This window comes from Corylus avellana, chromosome ca2 (genome assembly GCF_901000735.1).
Source record: "Corylus avellana chromosome ca2, CavTom2PMs-1.0".
NCBI lineage: Eukaryota > Viridiplantae > Streptophyta > Magnoliopsida > Fagales > Betulaceae > Corylus > Corylus avellana.
The window spans coordinates 37,888,469-37,906,311 of record NC_081542.1 but is presented as its reverse complement, the minus strand read 5'-3'; the positions used below and the strand labels follow the sequence as shown (position 1 = coordinate 37,906,311).

The following is a 17,843-nucleotide window of genomic DNA, read 5'->3' as shown; positions in this document are numbered from 1 at the left end:
TGAATTCACTGTCTAAGTTGTTGACCAATATAAGACCTATATATACAAGTTGAATGATGTATTAAAAAAATTTACTAAATGAAAAAGTCAAATATACCCCTGCATTTGGCACCACAATTTTTGAGATTCCTAGTCGTTGCAGCTTGCAGGGAAGTTTAATCATGCAGTGAAATCGTGACACACTACTAGGATATCTAGGCATGGCAAATGGCTGTGGAAGGTGGGCTCCACGATAGATGGTAGCCATCAATCAATTTGCAGAGAAGGGACCCACGTCCATCATCCACCTGTATACCAATAGCATTCCCCACTGTACAACAAAAACATCCAATATATGAGTTTAAGTTTCATGTCCTACACTGGGTACTTATTTTTCAGTACCTTAACACTGTTCACCTTTAATCTTTTTTTCTTTAATCCTTCCCGCGCTTTAAAATCCGACCTTTTTCCCACCTCCATCTCCGGCTTCAATCTGATTTAGTCAAAGTTTTCTGCCTCCTTTTCAACTTAAAATCTCATCTTTCAGGGACTTTTTCAAGCCCAAACAAACCCTTTTCTTTGTCTTCTTCCAAGTTCATGCCTTGGCTTCTGAGATGGATACTGTGAAACCCAAATCATCATCAGGCTTCAACAACAACAAGAGCAAGCTAGCGCGTACTTTTCAGAAAGTTATCAGCCTTCGGACGGCGACGAGGATTGCCTCAAACAATGGGATTTGCTTGCTCACGTCGCAAGCCAAAGTGAAGGAGGATTTTTTCACGGATAAAAAGTCGCAGCAGTTTGACAAGAATGAAGATGCCAAGAGCCGGCAGCAGAGAGCTGTGCTGGAAGCTATGGTTGCGAAGCTTTTCGCCGGCATTACTTCGATTAAAGCGGCTTACGCCGAGCTCCAAATGGCTCAGCATCCTTACAACGGCGAAGCCATTCAGGTCGCCGACCAAGCCGTGGTGGACGAGTTGAAAGCCATTTCTGAGCTCAAGCGCGGCTTCTTGAGAAAAGAGCTCGATCTTTCCCCTCAGGTGACTCTCATGCTGGCGGAGATTCAAGAGCAGCAGGCCTTGATGAAGACGTACGAGATCACCGTCAAGAAACTGGAGGCGGAGGTTGAGCTCAAAGACTCCGACGTCGTTTCACTCAAGAACCACCTCAACGACGCCGTTGCATTCAACAAGTCGTTAGAAAAGAGGCTCAACTCAAGTGGGTCTTTGTCAATGTTTGACAGTCTTCGGCTCACGCGCCTCAACGTGACCCATTTCGTCCAATTGCTCCACCACGCGCTAAGATCCACCCGAAGCTTCGTGAAGTTGATGATTCGCGATATGGAGTCGGCAAACTGGGATCTCGACGCCGCCGTCAAATTCATCGACCCCGACGCCGTTTTCACAAACCCAAGCCACCGGTTCTTCGCTTTCGAATCTTTCGTGTGCGTTACCTTGTTTGAGGGCTTCAATTTCCCTCAATTTGATCAATCTCAACGACAACCTCTCGACAAACACCGCCACCGCCTCTTCTTCGACAAGTTCAAGAAGCTCACAAACGTAAACCCCAAACATTTTCTTTCCCAGAACCCAAACTCGTCGTTCGCGAAGTTCGCGAGGTCCAAGTACCTCCACCTCGTACACGCGAAGATGGAATGCTCTCTCTTCGGGAACCTCAACCAGCGAAAGCTCGTGAACGCCGGCGGCGTCCCCGACTCCGCGTTCTTCGTCGCGTTCGCTGAGATGGTAAAGCGCGTGTGGCTTTTGCATTGCCTGGCATTTTCGTTCGACGAAGAGATTACCGTTTTTCAGGTGCGGAAGAACTGTAGGTTCTCCGAAGTCTACATGGAATGCGTGGCCGAGGAAGCGTTGGTCCTTTCCTGCGAAATCGCCGGCGACCGTGACGATGGCGGTGGCGGTGGAGGTGGCGAGCTCCGCGTGGGCTTCACGGTCGTGCCGGGGTTCAAGATTGGAAAAACCGTGATACAGAGTCAGGTTTATTTGTCTCCGACAACTACTCCGGCCAGCTGCTAAAAAATTTTGTATAATATTGCATGTCAAAATGACAGACAATATTCTCACGCGCCATATCACACGCTCCGCAATCAGATTCCGTAAAGTTAGTCTGCCACTTTTTATATAATTGCAGTTTTAGATCATATCATATAATATGTATATTGTATCAAAAATCACGATGGTTGTAATCAAAGGGCCCGCGTGAGGAAATTGACCCATCAGTGTATCGGAGAGAAAACGACACAAAGTGGGTTGCTTTCGGTGTATATATAATGCTTCTTAAAATTAAACTACTCTCCCAATTACAACATTTGTTGTCTCTGTTCGGAAGATATGAGCGGCGCGTGGGTTCTTGTCGGGGTATTTGGTAGCTGACACGGTGGAGAGAGGCAGCGAATGCTTCTGAAGCCACGCGTCGAAGTGGTTTGGGTGGTAGTACAGGTGGCAGGTTGAAGGAGAAATTTTAGAGTGTTGTGTTTGTTACGGATGCTTTCAGTGCAAGTTGCATGAATTAAATGAAGTACCATTATACGTAATCATTACAAGTATGCTTTAAAACTTAAAAGCATCAGTTTTTGTGAGTGTATGTATTAATACAAATGAATGCTCAGTTTAGTAGTTTTTATTAAAAACTAATTTTCAATGACTATTAAACTTTGTTATATTAGTTTTGTGAAATATTTATATAGAATATAACATTACTCATAAATATATATTTCTTTAATAAACATTTATTAGACGATATAGAGATATTAGGGTATGTATGTTGATGTCTTTTTGGAATTTTTTATTAAAAGAAAAAATTGGTTTTAGAAAGTATTTTTATGTGACATAATTGTGAAAATTAATTTTTTGAAAAGCGTTTTTTGATATGATCCATATTTAAGAATTTTCTTTTTATTAAGTATACATAATTATTTTCAAAAATTCAATCATGTAAAATCTTGTAAAAAAATTCAAACAATGAAGAAAAAAAAAAAAAGAATATGGGTGGTCATACTGCACAACCACCTAAAGCACAATGGGGTAGCAGCGTAGCTAACTCCGCCAGATCGAGGTGGTGTGTGACCACTCCAACCACATCAAGGTGGCCGCACAGCCAATGCAATGCCCTAATTTTTTTTTAAAAAAATAATAAGTTAGCTCTTATCTCTGTATAGGTTACACACTTTTTGTCAAAATATTTTTACAATAAGAGAAGAAGACATATTTATAAAAATACATATAGTTTTTGTATTTTGAAAAGTATTTTATATTTTGAATTATTTGTTCATATACTTACTATTTTGAGAATAAAAAATAGAAAATTCAAAATAATAATAATAATAACAAACATGATTCCATTATGATCTCTATCTGTGACAACGCGAATGACAGAACATTATATTAGTGGTGATGCTTCACAAGGTTTATATTGTGTTTTTTATGGTGTCCACATTTGGGGTAGACTGTTGGGTGTACTTTCTATGAATAAACACCACTAATTTTGTATAGTTTCTATTACTATTGGGGATTCTTCTTCATAGTTGATAAGTCCAAACCCCACTCAATTGGTTTCGGACACGGAGATGCGAGTAGGGAAATATTAGGTACGTTTTTCTGGTCTTAAGTGAATATTATTTTTTAAAAATTAGGTGGGAGAAATAAAAATCAATTTCTTTTTTGTGACCTAGAACCAAAATAACACGGCAATTTGAATATATATTTTCTTTTTTTTTTTCTTTTAATTTCTTTTGAAAATGAACCTAAAGGGGCAGAGATGCGAGTATGTATAACATAGAGGGCTAATTAGCAAATAATGTAGTTTGGGTTAGCTAGGAAAACAGGAGAGTGGGGGCATTTGGGTGCAGTGGTGTACTCTGAGCGTGGTTCACGTGATCTGCATCTTATGCCTGACTCAACCATTTTAGCCTTTTGCTAATGTCTCTGTACTCTGCCCTGTACCTTCCCAGCACAATTTACGAGAACTTCCTCTGCAATGAGTTGTCTTTCCCTTCTTTGTTCATGGCATTTGGATTTTGATTCTCAAACAATTTGTTATTTGAATTGTTTGGCCTAATTGTTCAAGAAAAGGGTCACGTGAGTTTCGTAAAGAATTATTACGATTCAAATGGTAAAATTATTGAAAATCTTTATCCAATGCAAGCAACTTAAGAAAAAAAAAAAAGCAATGGGTCCTATAAACATTATAAGATCAGAAAAGTTGTACTTAGTTAAGTAAATCAATAGTGGTGGTAAGTAGGGCTGAAACAGCGGACGGTTATTAACCACCCTAAGTGTCTAATTGCTTTTGAATGCAATTAAAAAAATGTTAACCGCCGATTAACCACTTAAGCGGTTAGTAGATTTTACTAATTACAGTTAGCAATTTTAGTCAATAATTATTAATCGTAATCGCTTTTTCACTCTCATACGTTTGTTTCTAGATGCAATTAGTTGGATAAAGAAGATATATGAGCATAGGTAAATGAGTAACACATGTGCACATGTGAGAAATAAATAAGGAAGATGGGGTTAAATGAGAGAAGCTTGACACACCCTTGAGAGTTGAATATGGAACAATCATTCATTCATCCGTTCAAGTAAGTTGTCGATTTTTGCAGGCAATGAGTGAGCACACCGTACTCAGATTGAGAAATAAATGTTATGCTAATTTGCTTTGTCAAAGAAAGATGCTGCTTTCCCACTTCTGGTGTGATTTTCAATGTGAGGCAGCCCGGCTGTTTGTTCATATCTGAGCTAGTTTTTAATCCCCAACGTCTCTCTCTCTCTCTCAAGCTCAAGTACAAGTCACATTTTGAAATTTAGTTTGAATTTGTTAGGTTACGTTGGAGTTTGGTTTTGCATTGACCCGATTCACACCCAATTCGGTTTGACGTTAGGAGCTTTATGGCTGGTTTAAATGGGGTTTTTTTTTTTTCTTTTTTTCTTCTAAGGACTACTATGGAGCAAAGGCTTGGGCCGATAAGAAAAAGAAATTGGCGGGTTTTAATGTTTTGACTTAATTGGGATCATATTTATAGTTTCTTCTATGACTACGAGTTTTTACCGATGTATTATTGACGTCTTTTGTAATATCTCTCTCGAAAATAGTAAAATGCTGCCATAAATTCTTTTATATCTCTCTACTTCTTCTATAAATTCCTTTTACATTTATTACATTTATGTTTTGTTTCAGACAGGTCATCTTGTTTTGCATTTGGTTTGGTAACATTCAAATTGTTTCCCATCATACGTGGGATCCATCTGTCAAATGGTGCAGAGGCTGGAAAAATACAGATTTTTAAAGGTATCATCCACATCTTTTTACCTTTTACCTTTTTTACATTTTGGCATCGAGGGATTAATTACTCGCAATGTCTAGTGAAATTGCATGGATGGAATTGTAATTACCGTATGTAAACATTGATATATGTTACCGTAGAGTTTCTTTGGCAGTTTCCTCTGTATATTAAACATTAATTCAAAGTGTAATGAAATTACTCTTTGAAGTTCTGTTCAATTGCGTATCAGGTGTGAATCTAAATCCTATTGATGAAAGATAACTTATTTTGAAGAGAAATGCTACACTTATTCTTATTCTTTATACAATTTTTTTACACCAATAGACTTTTAAAACCACCATTAAAAATCAATCTCATAGTCAATGATGGTTCTAAAAATCACCTATGGCATGAAAAGTGAAAAACTTTTACTTCAATATTGTCGAGGTAAAAGAACGCTTTGCCGAAAACGAAATTGTCTTATGTCATGGTGAATATATATAATCTTTTTGGGGCTTTTCTCAAACCTCAAAATTTTGGAAGGGAAAGGCTTTTCTCCACCTTGCAAAGGAGATGGAAGGTCTCCACCCGAGTAAAGGTGGTGGCCTCCGCGTGAAGTGCCTTGACCCACCTCAGGAGGAGGTGGAGGTGTAGCCTCCACCCATTCCGTGTGGGTTGGAGAACTCCCTCCATGTAGGCCTCCACACACTCTTCTGTATAAGGTGAACATCATAGATGTTGCCTCCACCCGCTCCTTTGTGTGGGGTGAAGACATTCCTGTCTTTCTTCACCATTATCTTATTGCCCCCATTTCAGGCCATAAAACCTCGGTGTAAATTACTTTGATGTTGTCCATGTCAAGCACAAGAGAGTGGAGGTAGAGCATATAAAATTAAATTGGAAATTGGAAATTTTGCTATAGAATTTACAGACTTAATATGCAAAACAATAATCCGAGTAACAATGGTAAAAGAAATTCACTCAAAATTTAAAAGGGCAAAAAAAAAAAAAAAAAAAAGGCACCAGTGTACCGTTTCATCTAATGGGGGCGTCTACTTCAGCTGAAACATGTTTTCTGTAATCCCTTGCACATCTTTCCCAAAATGAAAAGTTACTTATCCCTGCTAGAATATGCAAGAAGATACACCTGGACTACCTGATCAGTATTATAATTTGCATTAAGCAGGCTGGAGAGCCTTTTATGTGTATGTGCAGCGATTATTTAGACATTTCTACCCATGAACAGATGTGGTAGGTCCCGTCAAATCCTTCAGGTGGCTGAGCTGATGTAAAAAAATTCTGCTTTCCAAGTAAAACCCATACAATCCACACTTCTCTTTGCATGTTTATGTCACAGACAAAAAAATCCAAGCTGTTGATGTTTTTCCAAAATGGCCACCAAATGATCAGAAAGAAGTCATATAAAGTTTCTCCCACCAAGTTACTTCAAACAGAGATGAAAAGCATCATCACCTTTAATCATAGACCAGCATGTTATTCTTCCTGATTGGCTTAAAGCAGAAGCACTGAAGTTAGAGGAAAAGCCATGGAGGAGGACTTCAAGGGGAACTTTCATCTTCATCACTCGGGGAGGATGTAGGATCTGAAGCATCTGCAAGAGCATCAAGCATGTTTATGACCTCTATTGTGTCATCCAAATAGTATTTGGCTTTACTTGGCTTCTGTCCAACAGTGCACGCAAATACGGACGTATTAGAAGAGAGGACACCACTATTAATTGCATTGCCAATGATCTCAAACATATCCTCATCAGATCGGTCATCACCGATACATAGTACAAAATCAGCTTGCTTGCCTCTCTCCGCCATTGCTGTGAAAATCTTTTCTGCAACCAAACCTTTACTGACTCCCTAAAACCCAAGCTATATGTTAGATTCAAATATCATGTTTTCTACGCAGTAGATGTTCCAATTTTTTACTAGTAAGGTGTATATCAAAGCACCAAAACTGGCAAAACAAGTCTACAGGAAATTTTTTGTGAAAGGAGGAAATACATCTAACACCAGAATTATAAAGCAAGGTCAATTTCAAGTAATATAAAGAAAGTAAAGCACAGGATATATATATAAGTAAAGCACTGGATAAATATCCATGCAAGGATAGGCAACCATACAAGAGTTTGTCTTGCCCTCTCTGCCAAGAACTTAACAAAGTGGATTAATCAGGATGGTTTACCAAGATTATAAATTTATTTGTTACTTCTATTTTACAACAAAGTTTGCATCTAACAACCCAGGATTGGGGTTAGCGTAAAAGATACAGGGGAATGTTAACTGAATTCTCAAAGCATGGGAAAAGATCAATTCTGTTTGCTTTCTTGGTTTAATCTTGTGGCTCCAGCAAGTGATGATGCTGCTGTCCACTTTTAGACAACCTAACGCCTATACATATCTTATCAATCACACACTTTATCCAATCTGCAAGCAAAGTTTTAGTCCAAACCTATGCAAACACGAGTTAAACAATAATTAATATGTCAGTAATGGTAAGATGCACCAACATGCCACTAGTTCCATTGCTCTCTATGGTCCTAAAATTCTGCAAACTTTATCTCGAGGCTTAATTTTAAGTAGAAGACCTTGTAAGTAAAAGCAAAGCATGTCACTGTGAGGATGGCGTGTGTCCTTAGCCTTTTAGGGCAATTTGACTTGGTTTATTTAGATGGAACAAAAATAGGGCCAGTCTAATTTACAGGAACCATTTGGCCCCTGTGCCAAACCGATGCATAAACTCTGTACGTCAATGCTAACCTTGTCTACTATGCCAATATCAAACGGCTTATCTTCAATGTGTTAGAGAAGTTGAGGTTGCTCTGATCCAATTCTAGCACACCCCTCTCATATTGCAGCATTTCAATATACTCGCAATCACGGGTAACTGATGCCATAAACTAGCACTTTAACTATATCGAAGTCAAGAGCATCGCACCACTTTTGGCAAGCAATAAATCACAAGTTCTTAGAACTTTAGACTGTTCCTGGGCTTGTTCATGTTCTATGTAGGCAATGGATTGATTATGTAGAAGGAACTATATTTTTAGATCTACCGAATAATTGTTATGCTTTTATATTAACCCTTGGTTGAGTAAACATAAACAAGTAAATCTTCATCACGGTTGATCACACACTTCAATAATGATGTCATGTTACATTATTGAATTGGAAATGCATCCAATTGTTTCTTGCTTTGTTCATCATTAAATTCACACAATAAAAGTGTAAGAGTGTCAGATGGAAAAATGAAGGCAATACTCCATAACCGCATCTGACATGTGTTCCAACATAATGGATGACTCAGACAACTTTTTATTCATAAAAAGGCTGGAAGAACATGGTTAGAAGTTTATTCTACAAGCAGTCATAAAATAGGAATATACACGGCAATTCAATCATAAGATGTTATAATGGACAGGAACTCACATTCATATTTGAATTCCAAAAAATCTAAACTAGAGTTGAGATATCTACCTGTGGCTTCACTTCAACAATGTACTGACCACTTTTGACAGCAACGGGTTCATTTGCTAGCACACTTTCTAGATGGTCCAACATCTCCTTAGCCTGGCCAGATCCAAAACCAGGGTCTGCATCCCGATGGTGCCAAACCAAGGCACTCTCCTTAGTTTCAATGTAAGAACCATCAGTGGATTCAGTATACAATTTCATAACAGGCTCAGCTATCTGTGTCCACCCAAAATCATTGCTCTGTCCGCAGGTTTCCCAATCCTTTTGAGCAGGCCACCTAATATACCGTGCAATTTAGACACAAAAGGCAGAAGGCAAAAGCAAACAAGCGTTAATGTATAGGAGAAATAAAAATTAGCATACCTCATGAAGTAACCATGTTCAGCAGCAATTCCAACTTTCTTGCAAGGAGTAAACCACTTGCCTAAACTATCTCTTCCTCTTCCGCTGACAACAAACACAGTGTTTTTAACATCACTACAAAGCATGTTTATGATAGAGATAACCTCTTGACTTGGGCTCTTGTTGATGGAAGTTTGGGGCATTACAGTACCATCATAATCCAAAAGTATAGCCCTATTTCTGGACCTTGAATACGCAGCCACAATGGAATCAATAGACAACTTTCTGAAACTAGGATCCAGCGCCACAACCCTGAAACCAAAGCTCAAACCAATTCCCCAACAACGTCTTTTGAAATGGTCCTTGCAAGTCCTTTCCATATCTTGGAAAAAGCTCCTTGCCCAGAATGCCACATCATGTGAGCTCACATACCTATAATGGTTCTCATGGCGCATTTGCTTCTCAGCATCAGCCATTGAAATTGACTCATTCATTGCCTCAGCAGTTGCTTCAACGTTCCATGGGTTGATCCGAATTGCACCACTCAATGAAGGCGAACAGCCAATGAACTCTGATACTACTAGCATGCTCTTCTTGGGCACACTCAATTCTGAACTTGACTCCGACCCAGAAACGCCCTGCCTGCAAACAATGTACTCATAAGGTGTAAGATTCATTCCATCCCTCACAGCTGTGACCACAACGCACTCAGCAACAGTGTAATATGCTGCTCGTTCACTGAGAGAAACTGGTTTGTCAATGAAGACAATCGGTTCATACCCAGGACGGCCAAAATTTTTGTTAATCCTCTTGCAACTTGCATGTATTTCAGCCTGTATTTCCTCGAGATCTTTCCCTCTTCCCCTAGCAGGGTTTGCAATCTGTACTAAAACTGCCCTTCCTTGCCATTTTGGGTGCTGCTTCAACATCTGTTCCATTGCCAGGAGTTTCAAATTGACGCCTTTAAATATGTCCATATCATCAACCCCAAGCAATATAGTTTTTCCTTCAAACTGTTGCTTGAGCTCTCCCACCCTCCAGTCCTTATCTGCGAGTTTCAAAACAGATTCAATCTGTCCCATGTGAATACCAACCGGCATGATTTTTATCCCCACAGTCCTTCCATAATATTCCAACCCAATATAACCCCTTTTGGACTGATACTCCAAACCCAACATTCGGCTGCAACAAGACAGGAAATGCCGAGCATAATCAAAAGTGTGGAAACCAATTAGATCCGAATTCAAAAGTGCCTTGAGAATCTCTTCCCTTACAGGCAGAGTCCTATATATCTCTGATGAAGGAAATGGACTGTGGAGAAAAAACCCCATTCTCAGCCTATTGAACCTCCTCCTCAGGAAGGTAGGCAGCACCATCAAATGGTAATCATGAATCCAAACATAGTCATCCTCAGGGTTTATAACCTCGATCACCCTTTGCGAGAAAATCTTATTTGCCGCCACATATGCCTCCCACAAAGACCGATCAAACCGTCCACCATGATTCGCCGAGAAGGGAAGCATGTAATGAAAAAGCGGCCACAAATGCTGTTTACAAAACCCATGATAAAACTTTAACAAAATATCAGGCGGTAAAAAAGCTGGGACACACTTAAACCTATCCAACAAAAGCTGCGACACATCATCTTGTTCACTGGAATCAACATCAACCCTCAAAGACCCTACATACAGAACCTCCATATCTTCAGGTAAACCATCCTTCAGCTGTAATAACAATGAGTCCTCATCCCAACTAAAACTCCACCCTTTATTATCAGGCCTACGCTTTGCTTTCACAGGGAGCTGATTAGCGACAATAATGATACGGTCCTGAGCAAGCGAGGATGGAACGTCCGATGATACACTATTGGCCTGATCATCGTCAAGCTCAGAAATAACCCCCGGAACCGTCATTACACGGGGAAGGCGCTTCTTTTCGCGACCCATTACCGGAAAGTTCCCGGAAGCTAGATCTAAAAGATTGGTATACGATCTAGACATCATCTTTTAACCAATTCTACGGTACACCCTCAATCCAAAAAAATCTTTCACAAGATCGCAAGATTATAAACAAAACCCACAACTGCTTTTGTTCGAAACGACTATAACTGGGCACGATCTGAAATGAATATCACATAAGTAGCATCATTACAAAGACTAAAAACTAATTTCATAGAAACAAAATAAAGCAGGTTCTTTACAATCAACCGTTAACACAAACTAGTGAATGACATTGAAACATAGCAAAAGATCTATCAACGCAATTCCTACACATTAAGGTTCCATTTTCGTAATCCGTAGGACAAAATTCAACCAAAACATCAGAAAAGGATCCCAATAAATTGCAAATTACACCATCAAATACACTCAAAAACGAAAAAGAACGAAACTTCAATACTTACCACAGCTCCGAAACAAGAAAATTTGGATCTGAGAATCAAAAGAAAGAAAGCAATTTGGCGCTTTCAGCAGCAAGAAATCTAGGGTTTCTTTTGGTTCGGTTTGGTCCTTTCTTTCTCCCAGGAGTCACCTTCCAATCCCCCTCTCTCTCTCTCTCTCTCTCTCTACAATATACAATGCTCCTTTCCTTGGGAGGAAAAAGAAATAGTTACTAAATTTTAAGAAATTAAAAAAAATAAATAAATAAAACAAAAGGAAGAGGATAAGGTCGGCCAGTACACTACCCAGTAATGCCAACTGGCATGGACGAGTCTTTCCCTCACGCGCCCTCTTACTCCCTCCAACTAGGACATTTCCACGTGTCGGTCTCCTAGAGCGCCACGTGATCGAAGTGTTAGCACGTTTTGAAGAGAAACTGGGTCCCAACGCCGTGTCTGCCTCGCATAGGCTCTGACCCCACACGTCATCGTTTATCCCATTTAAATATCACAATCACATCCGCAACGTTTCACGGTAAGCCCTCATAGCAACCAACCAATTCTCGCCACGTAAACTTGGTCAGGCTTTGGGGAAACTGTAGGGTGGTCCACGGAGTACCTGAATATTCCCATGGGCCCGGCTGCCACGAGTTTCTGTTCACGTTCTCGCCACGAGGCGGAAGACGATAGGAAACCTGCGGATAAGGTGTACCAGACGATGACCTGGCTTAGGTGATGACATCATTGATAACGTCATGTGAAGACATGGCACCACGTGTTTAAGATTGTTTTATATATATATATATATAGAGAGAGAGAGAGGGATTTGTATTTTGTTGTAGCATTATGGATGATTTGTGAATGACATTAATTTGTGGTTGGCGGAAGGAAGGAGAAAGGGGAACCGTGAAATGTCGTTTTCATCCTCGTGGATTTTCCTTTATGGCCACTTGGTTATTGATGGTTTCCTCTGGAATAATCCAAAAAAATAAGGGTATGATATTTATTGCATTTAACATAAACCCCCAAGTCAGAGCAAATTGTGTGCGTTATTTGACTCGCATGCTGTCTTCTACCTAATTCCCCTAGTCAGGGAAGCAGGTGATAGTTTGCTTTGTGAGCATGTTGTAGAGAAACTTTCTCTACTTCTCGAATTATATGGACAGGTTTCCACCTGTGTTTTTCTTTTGTCTACCTGTCAAAATTTTATATCCAAAATTGAAAATACCACTCATCTTTCATACTTATCTCTATGAAATCAAGCCTATTTTTCAACATCTTTTATTAACTTTCTATCTATTTCTATAGTAAATAATTTTTAACAGTTTTCAATATTTAAAAATTCACATGTTTAATATGTACGTGTATAGCTCCCATCTTATTTGCCACACAATTAACAGGTGAGAGAGTTAAGTATTTTCATTTAAAATAAACTACATCCAGCGCAGCAAAACATTTAGTGTAGCGAGTACGGTTTACTTACCCAAAAAAAAAACTAAAAAATTTCTAACATTCTCTTTCATCTCAATAAAAAATCAAGATATTCTTGAAAATTATATTCTAAAATGGTTTGGGTCCGTTTGGGTTTACGATTTTAACAGGTGAGAGAGTTAAGTATTTTCATTTAAAATAAGCTACATCCAGCGCAGCAAAATATTGAAACATTTAGTGTAGTGAGTACGGTTTACTTACCAAAAAAACAAAAAAATTTCTAACATTCTCTTTCGTCTCAATGAAAGCATAAAGATATTCTTGAAAATTATATTCTAAAATGGCTAGGATCTGTTTGGGTTTACGATTTTAATAGGTGAGAGAGTTAAGTATTTTCATTTAAAATAAACTACATCCAACGCAGCAAAATATTGAAACATTTAGTGTGGTGAGTACGGTTTACTTACCAAAAAAAAACTAAAAAACTAAAAAATCTCTAACATTCTCTTTCATCTCAATGAAAAAATAAAGATATTCTTGAAAATTATATTCTAAAATGGTTAGGGTTCGTTTGGGTTTACGATTTTAACAGGTGAGAGAGTTAAGTATTTTCATTTAAAATAAACTACATCCAGCGCAGCAAAATATTAAAACATTTAGTGTAGTGACTACGGTTTACTTACCAAAAATAAAAAATAAAAAATCTCTAACATTCTCTTTCGTCTCAATGATAAAATAAAGATATTCTAGAAAATTATATTCTAAAATGGTTAGGGTCCGTTTGAGTTTACGATTTTAAAAAAAGTGTGATTTAAAAATATGATTTTTAAAAATGCAATTATAGCATTTGACAAAATTGCAGTTTGACCTTTAAAATTATGCGTTTTAAAAAAAATACATCATTACCTGTGATATAAAAACGCAAATTTTTCAAGTTGTCAAATCGCAATTTTTTAAAAATGCAATGCCAAACAATCTATTTTCTGTAATTTCGTTTAAAATCGTACTTTCTGTTTATAAAATCGCAATACCAAAACACACCTTTAATGAAAGTGGATAAGTGAGATAGAAAGCTAGATATAGGTGCTTTGAAAAACTTTCAAATCTATATATATATATATATATATATTTTTTTTTACGGCACTTAAACCAAATCCTTCAAATCTAACCAGAGTCAAGTGCAATCCACTTACTCATACATTAGTTAATTAAATATCTTTAACATATAAGTAACGTTATTTAGTAGATTGTTATACAATTGTTATACAATTAGGATGGCGTAACACTGAAACTCAGTCATTAAATTTTTTATTTTTTATTTTAACAAGTGCTAATTTAATAACAAATTTTTAGGATCAAAATTGTAAGAGAGATTACTCATAAAATATACAAAGGCATGCATGCTTTAGTTGGCATGGTTGGTCTCCACCAAGAAGCACTCATTTTGGGATATGATATGAGATTTGGAAAAGTGACAGCAGCCTCATTCCGTACACGGTACATCCAATGGTATATTCCTGGATATGTCGATTCCCACTGCTGGTTGGGGTTGGAGCGTTATACGTGCATTAAAGTATTGAAAAAGCAGCCAATTGATTAATGCCCATTTGGACCTAATCCTATTTATCCCCTTAACAACTTCCTAAGCATGGTTTGATGATTTGGATGTATGATTCTCAAGATTTTTTTTTTTTTTTTTATCTTTTTTTGGGAATAAATAAAGTAGAAAATAAATAATATTTTAAATAAAAAAATAAAAATGTATAGCTAAAATGATGAGCCATATGTAAATGTTTTGAAAAATCTGATAGCTAAAATAAGAAAAGGTAATTCTTTAACTAAAATTTATATATATATATATATGAAAAATGCTATTTCTCCTTTTCCTGTCAATCTTCCATCTATCTTCACCAATTTTTTTTTATAAAAAAACTAACCATTGGATATTTAAGATCCACATGTAGGAAAACAGATCGAATGATTGATTTAAAAAGAAAATGAATGAGAGATGGACATGAATATTTAACTGTATATGTATGAATAAGTTTCAATATATTCCTATTTTATGGGGTTTTTTCTTAGCTATTTCTATTTTTCTAGTTAATTTCGTAGAAGAATCAAATAATGATACACTTATTCTTACCTTTTTACATAATTTTTTCATACTTATAGGTTGCTTTTAAAACCATTATTAAATATGGAATTTTTTTATTAAATTTTAATTCAATAATAATTTTTAAAATCAAATATAAGTGTAAAAAATTGTGTAAAAAAATAAAAAAAAAATAAATAAATGTAACATTCCTCTAGAAAAATCATCGTACTCATTTACTAACTCCTCGTAAATTAGAGTAGTTTCACCTAAAGCATCTACGTACATGTCGTATACCCATTGGCATTCAATTGTTTGTACTACAGTTAACATCAAAGAACCCAAAATTTATGGCTTCTTTGAAAGTTTATTGTGTTGTATTTGTTTTTTTGGATTTTTGAAAATAAAACATAAAAACTTTTGAAAAACGAGTGTTAGATAATTTGAAAAACAGAAAACAAAATTGAAAAGGCATTTACTTTATCTGAAAATCATGAGATCCCTAGTAAGAAAATAAAGCAATGGTTTGCAAGCTTTGATTTGAATGTTAGTTTCATGCCAACATCCTTAGGTTTTATCGTGTTGTTAAATTACCAGTTATCTCAAAACTTAAGTTTTGGGCTCAAACTACTTATCCCATGACAAGGACCAGAAAAAATATTGGCATGCACGTGAGGGAGGGTGTCGAGAAATAATCTCACATCGTCTGTGGATAAGACTTTGTGCATATTTATAAGGAGCGGACAACCATCTTCTATAAAATCGATTTTATAAGATGAGTTAGGTACATATATTTCTTCATGGTATCATGTTAAATATATTGAAGACGAGAGAAATGAAAGAGAGAAGAGAGTAGAAGCATATAATGGATTACATTGTATTGAGTAGTGTATTCCATATAAAGTATTACATAGACCTCTATTTATAGAGAGGTTATGAATGATAGGCAAGTAAACCTAGTAGGCTAAAGAAAAAGGTAAACCGAATAGACTAAAGAAACCCTATAATACATAAGGAAATAAATAACCTTAAAATTACAATAAGCACTTGCAATGTGTGTCTCAATTTTTTTCTCTCTAGACACAAACCCTAGAGGAGAAAGAAGGTTTTCTCACGTCCATTCCTAGACGGCGGGGGATCTGTTGCTTCCAGTGTTTCTTTTAGCCGGATATCGTGTCAATGGCAGATGAAGTGACGAGGATGATGGAAAATTTTTCCCTGTTGGAAGAGGAGCAACTGGAGTTGGAAATACCAAAACAAAAGATGAAAGGAACTGCGCAGAGGGGCAAACAGTGTCTCGTAGGGAAACTCATTGCCGACCATTTGGTCAGTAAGGATACGATAAGAGCGAAACTAATTCGGGGATGGAAACCGTCAGGAAATCTCTCATCCAGAGTACTGGGGGAGAACCTTTTTTTTCTGGAGTTTGAACATGAGTGGGACAAGATTAGATTCTTGGAGGGGAGACCTTGGGTCTTTGAGGGGTATCTCTTCTCCGTGGAGGAGTTTGATGGGTTAACACCACCAACACAGATTGTTTTTGAGAAAATTGCCTTTTGGGTACGTATGCTTAAACTACCACTGGCTTGCATGAGCAAGGACGTGGGTACCCTGATTGTATCAACCATGGGTTTTTTCGAGGAGGTCGATATTGATATTGATGGTGTGGGATGGGGAGAGTTCCTGTGCGTAAGAATACAACTGGATCTAACAAAACCTTTATCGAGGGGAAGGTTTCTAAAGCTCCAAGGAAAATCGGTTTGGGTGGATTTCCAGTATGAACGCTTTCCTAGATATTGCTTTAATTGTGGTATCATCAACCATGGAAAAGCAGGATGTCTGAAACGAAGTACCGCACGAAGTCAAGGGGGCGAGCTACAATATGAGCCATGATTGAGGGTCCCTTCACCAACTAGAAGCTTCAACGTGGACAGGTATAGGAATGGGGCAAAACAAAAATATGGCAGCAGGTCACGTGATGGAGCATTTGGTGGCGGAGGTTTTTCGGGCAGCTTCAGCAGATCTCCACTCATGTGCTGCGCAGCACACCTTACCAGCCAGTGACCCTTCTCTAGAGGTTGTCTCTGTGAAATGGAGGAGAATTTATGACGATGGTGGGATGGGGGCCTTTGAAAAACGGGGAAAAAAAGCAACAAAGGGTGATGATGTGCAGGCATAGGATTGTTCTCATGGATCAAGATTGGCGGGGGCTGCTCGGCAAACCCGCCGACCGCAATGATCTTCATAACCTGGAACTGTCGAGGGCTTGGGAACCCTCGAGCAGTTAGGGATCTCCGCTGCATGGTGAAGGTCAAGAAGCCCAATGTGGTTTTCTTGATGGAAACCAAAATGTACCAGAATCGAATGGAAAAATTAAAACCCAAGTTGGGTTTTAGCAACCTTTTGTGGTGGATTGTGTGGGGAAAAGTGGGGGTCTTGCACTATTGTGGAATGACGAAGCATGGTTAGAAATTAAAAACTATAGTCGAAGGCACATCAACGCTTCTATTAAAATGGTAAGGGGAGATGGGTCTTGGAAATTTACGGAGTTTTATGGCATTCGGAAGCTAATAAGCGCCATGAGGCTTGGAGTTTACTAAAATACATTTCCACCCTACAACCGGGACCATGGCTTTGAATTGGTGATTTTAATGAAATATTGGATGACTTGGAGAAATGTGGAGGATGCAGAAGAGCCCCTGGGCTGATGGAGGATTTCAAGAATACTTTGGTTTCAAGTGAGCTCTTTGAATTAGGAGCAAGTGGACCAAAGTGTTCCTAGAACAATGGAAGGAAGGGGCATGCTTTCATACAGGAAAAGCTGAATGGAGCAGTGGCTACGCCAGAATGGTGTACTCT

The 17,843-nt window shown here is 38.0% G+C and overlaps 3 protein-coding genes across 4 annotated transcripts; 2 read left to right on the top strand and 1 right to left on the bottom strand.

Moving 5' to 3' along the window:
- The first annotated feature begins 332 nt into the window (after window positions 1-332).
- Window positions 333-2,526, top strand: LOC132172130 (protein GRAVITROPIC IN THE LIGHT 1). Its single transcript, XM_059583581.1, has one exon. It carries the CDS (start codon window positions 594-596, stop codon window positions 2,010-2,012), a length of 1,419 nt encoding a protein of 472 aa, XP_059439564.1. The 5' UTR covers window positions 333-593; the 3' UTR covers window positions 2,013-2,526.
- Window positions 2,527-6,149: 3,623 nt separating this feature from the next.
- LOC132172129 (probable alpha,alpha-trehalose-phosphate synthase [UDP-forming] 7) lies at window positions 6,150-11,667 on the bottom strand. 2 transcript variants are annotated; one of them, XR_009439123.1, is made up of 5 exons: window positions 11,486-11,667; window positions 9,106-11,202; window positions 8,746-9,019; window positions 6,731-7,128; window positions 6,150-6,629 (listed from the first exon to the last, which is right to left on the bottom strand). XR_009439123.1 is itself a non-coding variant. In XM_059583580.1 (4 exons), the coding sequence occupies exons 2-4, from the start codon at window positions 11,085-11,087 to the stop codon at window positions 6,817-6,819; spliced, it is 2,568 nt and encodes an 855-aa protein (XP_059439563.1). In that variant the 5' UTR covers window positions 11,088-11,202; window positions 11,486-11,667; the 3' UTR covers window positions 6,150-6,816. The 2 variants fall into 2 exon arrangements, 1 of the variants encoding a protein (XP_059439563.1); XM_059583580.1 differs by having other exon boundaries at window positions 6,150-7,128.
- A 4,496-nt stretch (window positions 11,668-16,163) lies between these two features.
- Window positions 16,164-16,877, top strand: LOC132169716 (uncharacterized). Its single transcript, XM_059580703.1, has one exon. The coding sequence runs from the start codon at window positions 16,164-16,166 to the stop codon at window positions 16,875-16,877; it is 714 nt and encodes a 237-aa protein (XP_059436686.1).
- Window positions 16,878-17,843: the final 966 nt, after the last annotated feature.

What these genes read in the sequence shown, in the direction of transcription:
- LOC132172130 (XM_059583581.1), top strand. Translation starts at nt 594, where the DNA reads ATGGATACTGTGAAACCCAAATCATCATCAGGCTTCAACAACAACAAG.
- LOC132172129 (XM_059583580.1), bottom strand. Translation starts at nt 11,087, where the DNA reads ATGATGTCTAGATCGTATACCAATCTTTTAGATCTAGCTTCCGGGAAC. An exon ending in GAACATGGTTACTTCATGAG is followed by an intron (nt 9,020 to 9,105) that starts GTATGCTAATTT and finishes ACGGTATATTAG; the next exon opens with GTGGCCTGCTCAAAAGGATT. An exon ending in TTGTTGAAGTGAAGCCACAG is followed by an intron (nt 7,129 to 8,745) that starts GTAGATATCTCA and finishes CTTGGGTTTTAG; the next exon opens with GGAGTCAGTAAAGGTTTGGT.
- LOC132169716 (XM_059580703.1), top strand. Translation starts at nt 16,164, where the DNA reads ATGGCAGATGAAGTGACGAGGATGATGGAAAATTTTTCCCTGTTGGAA.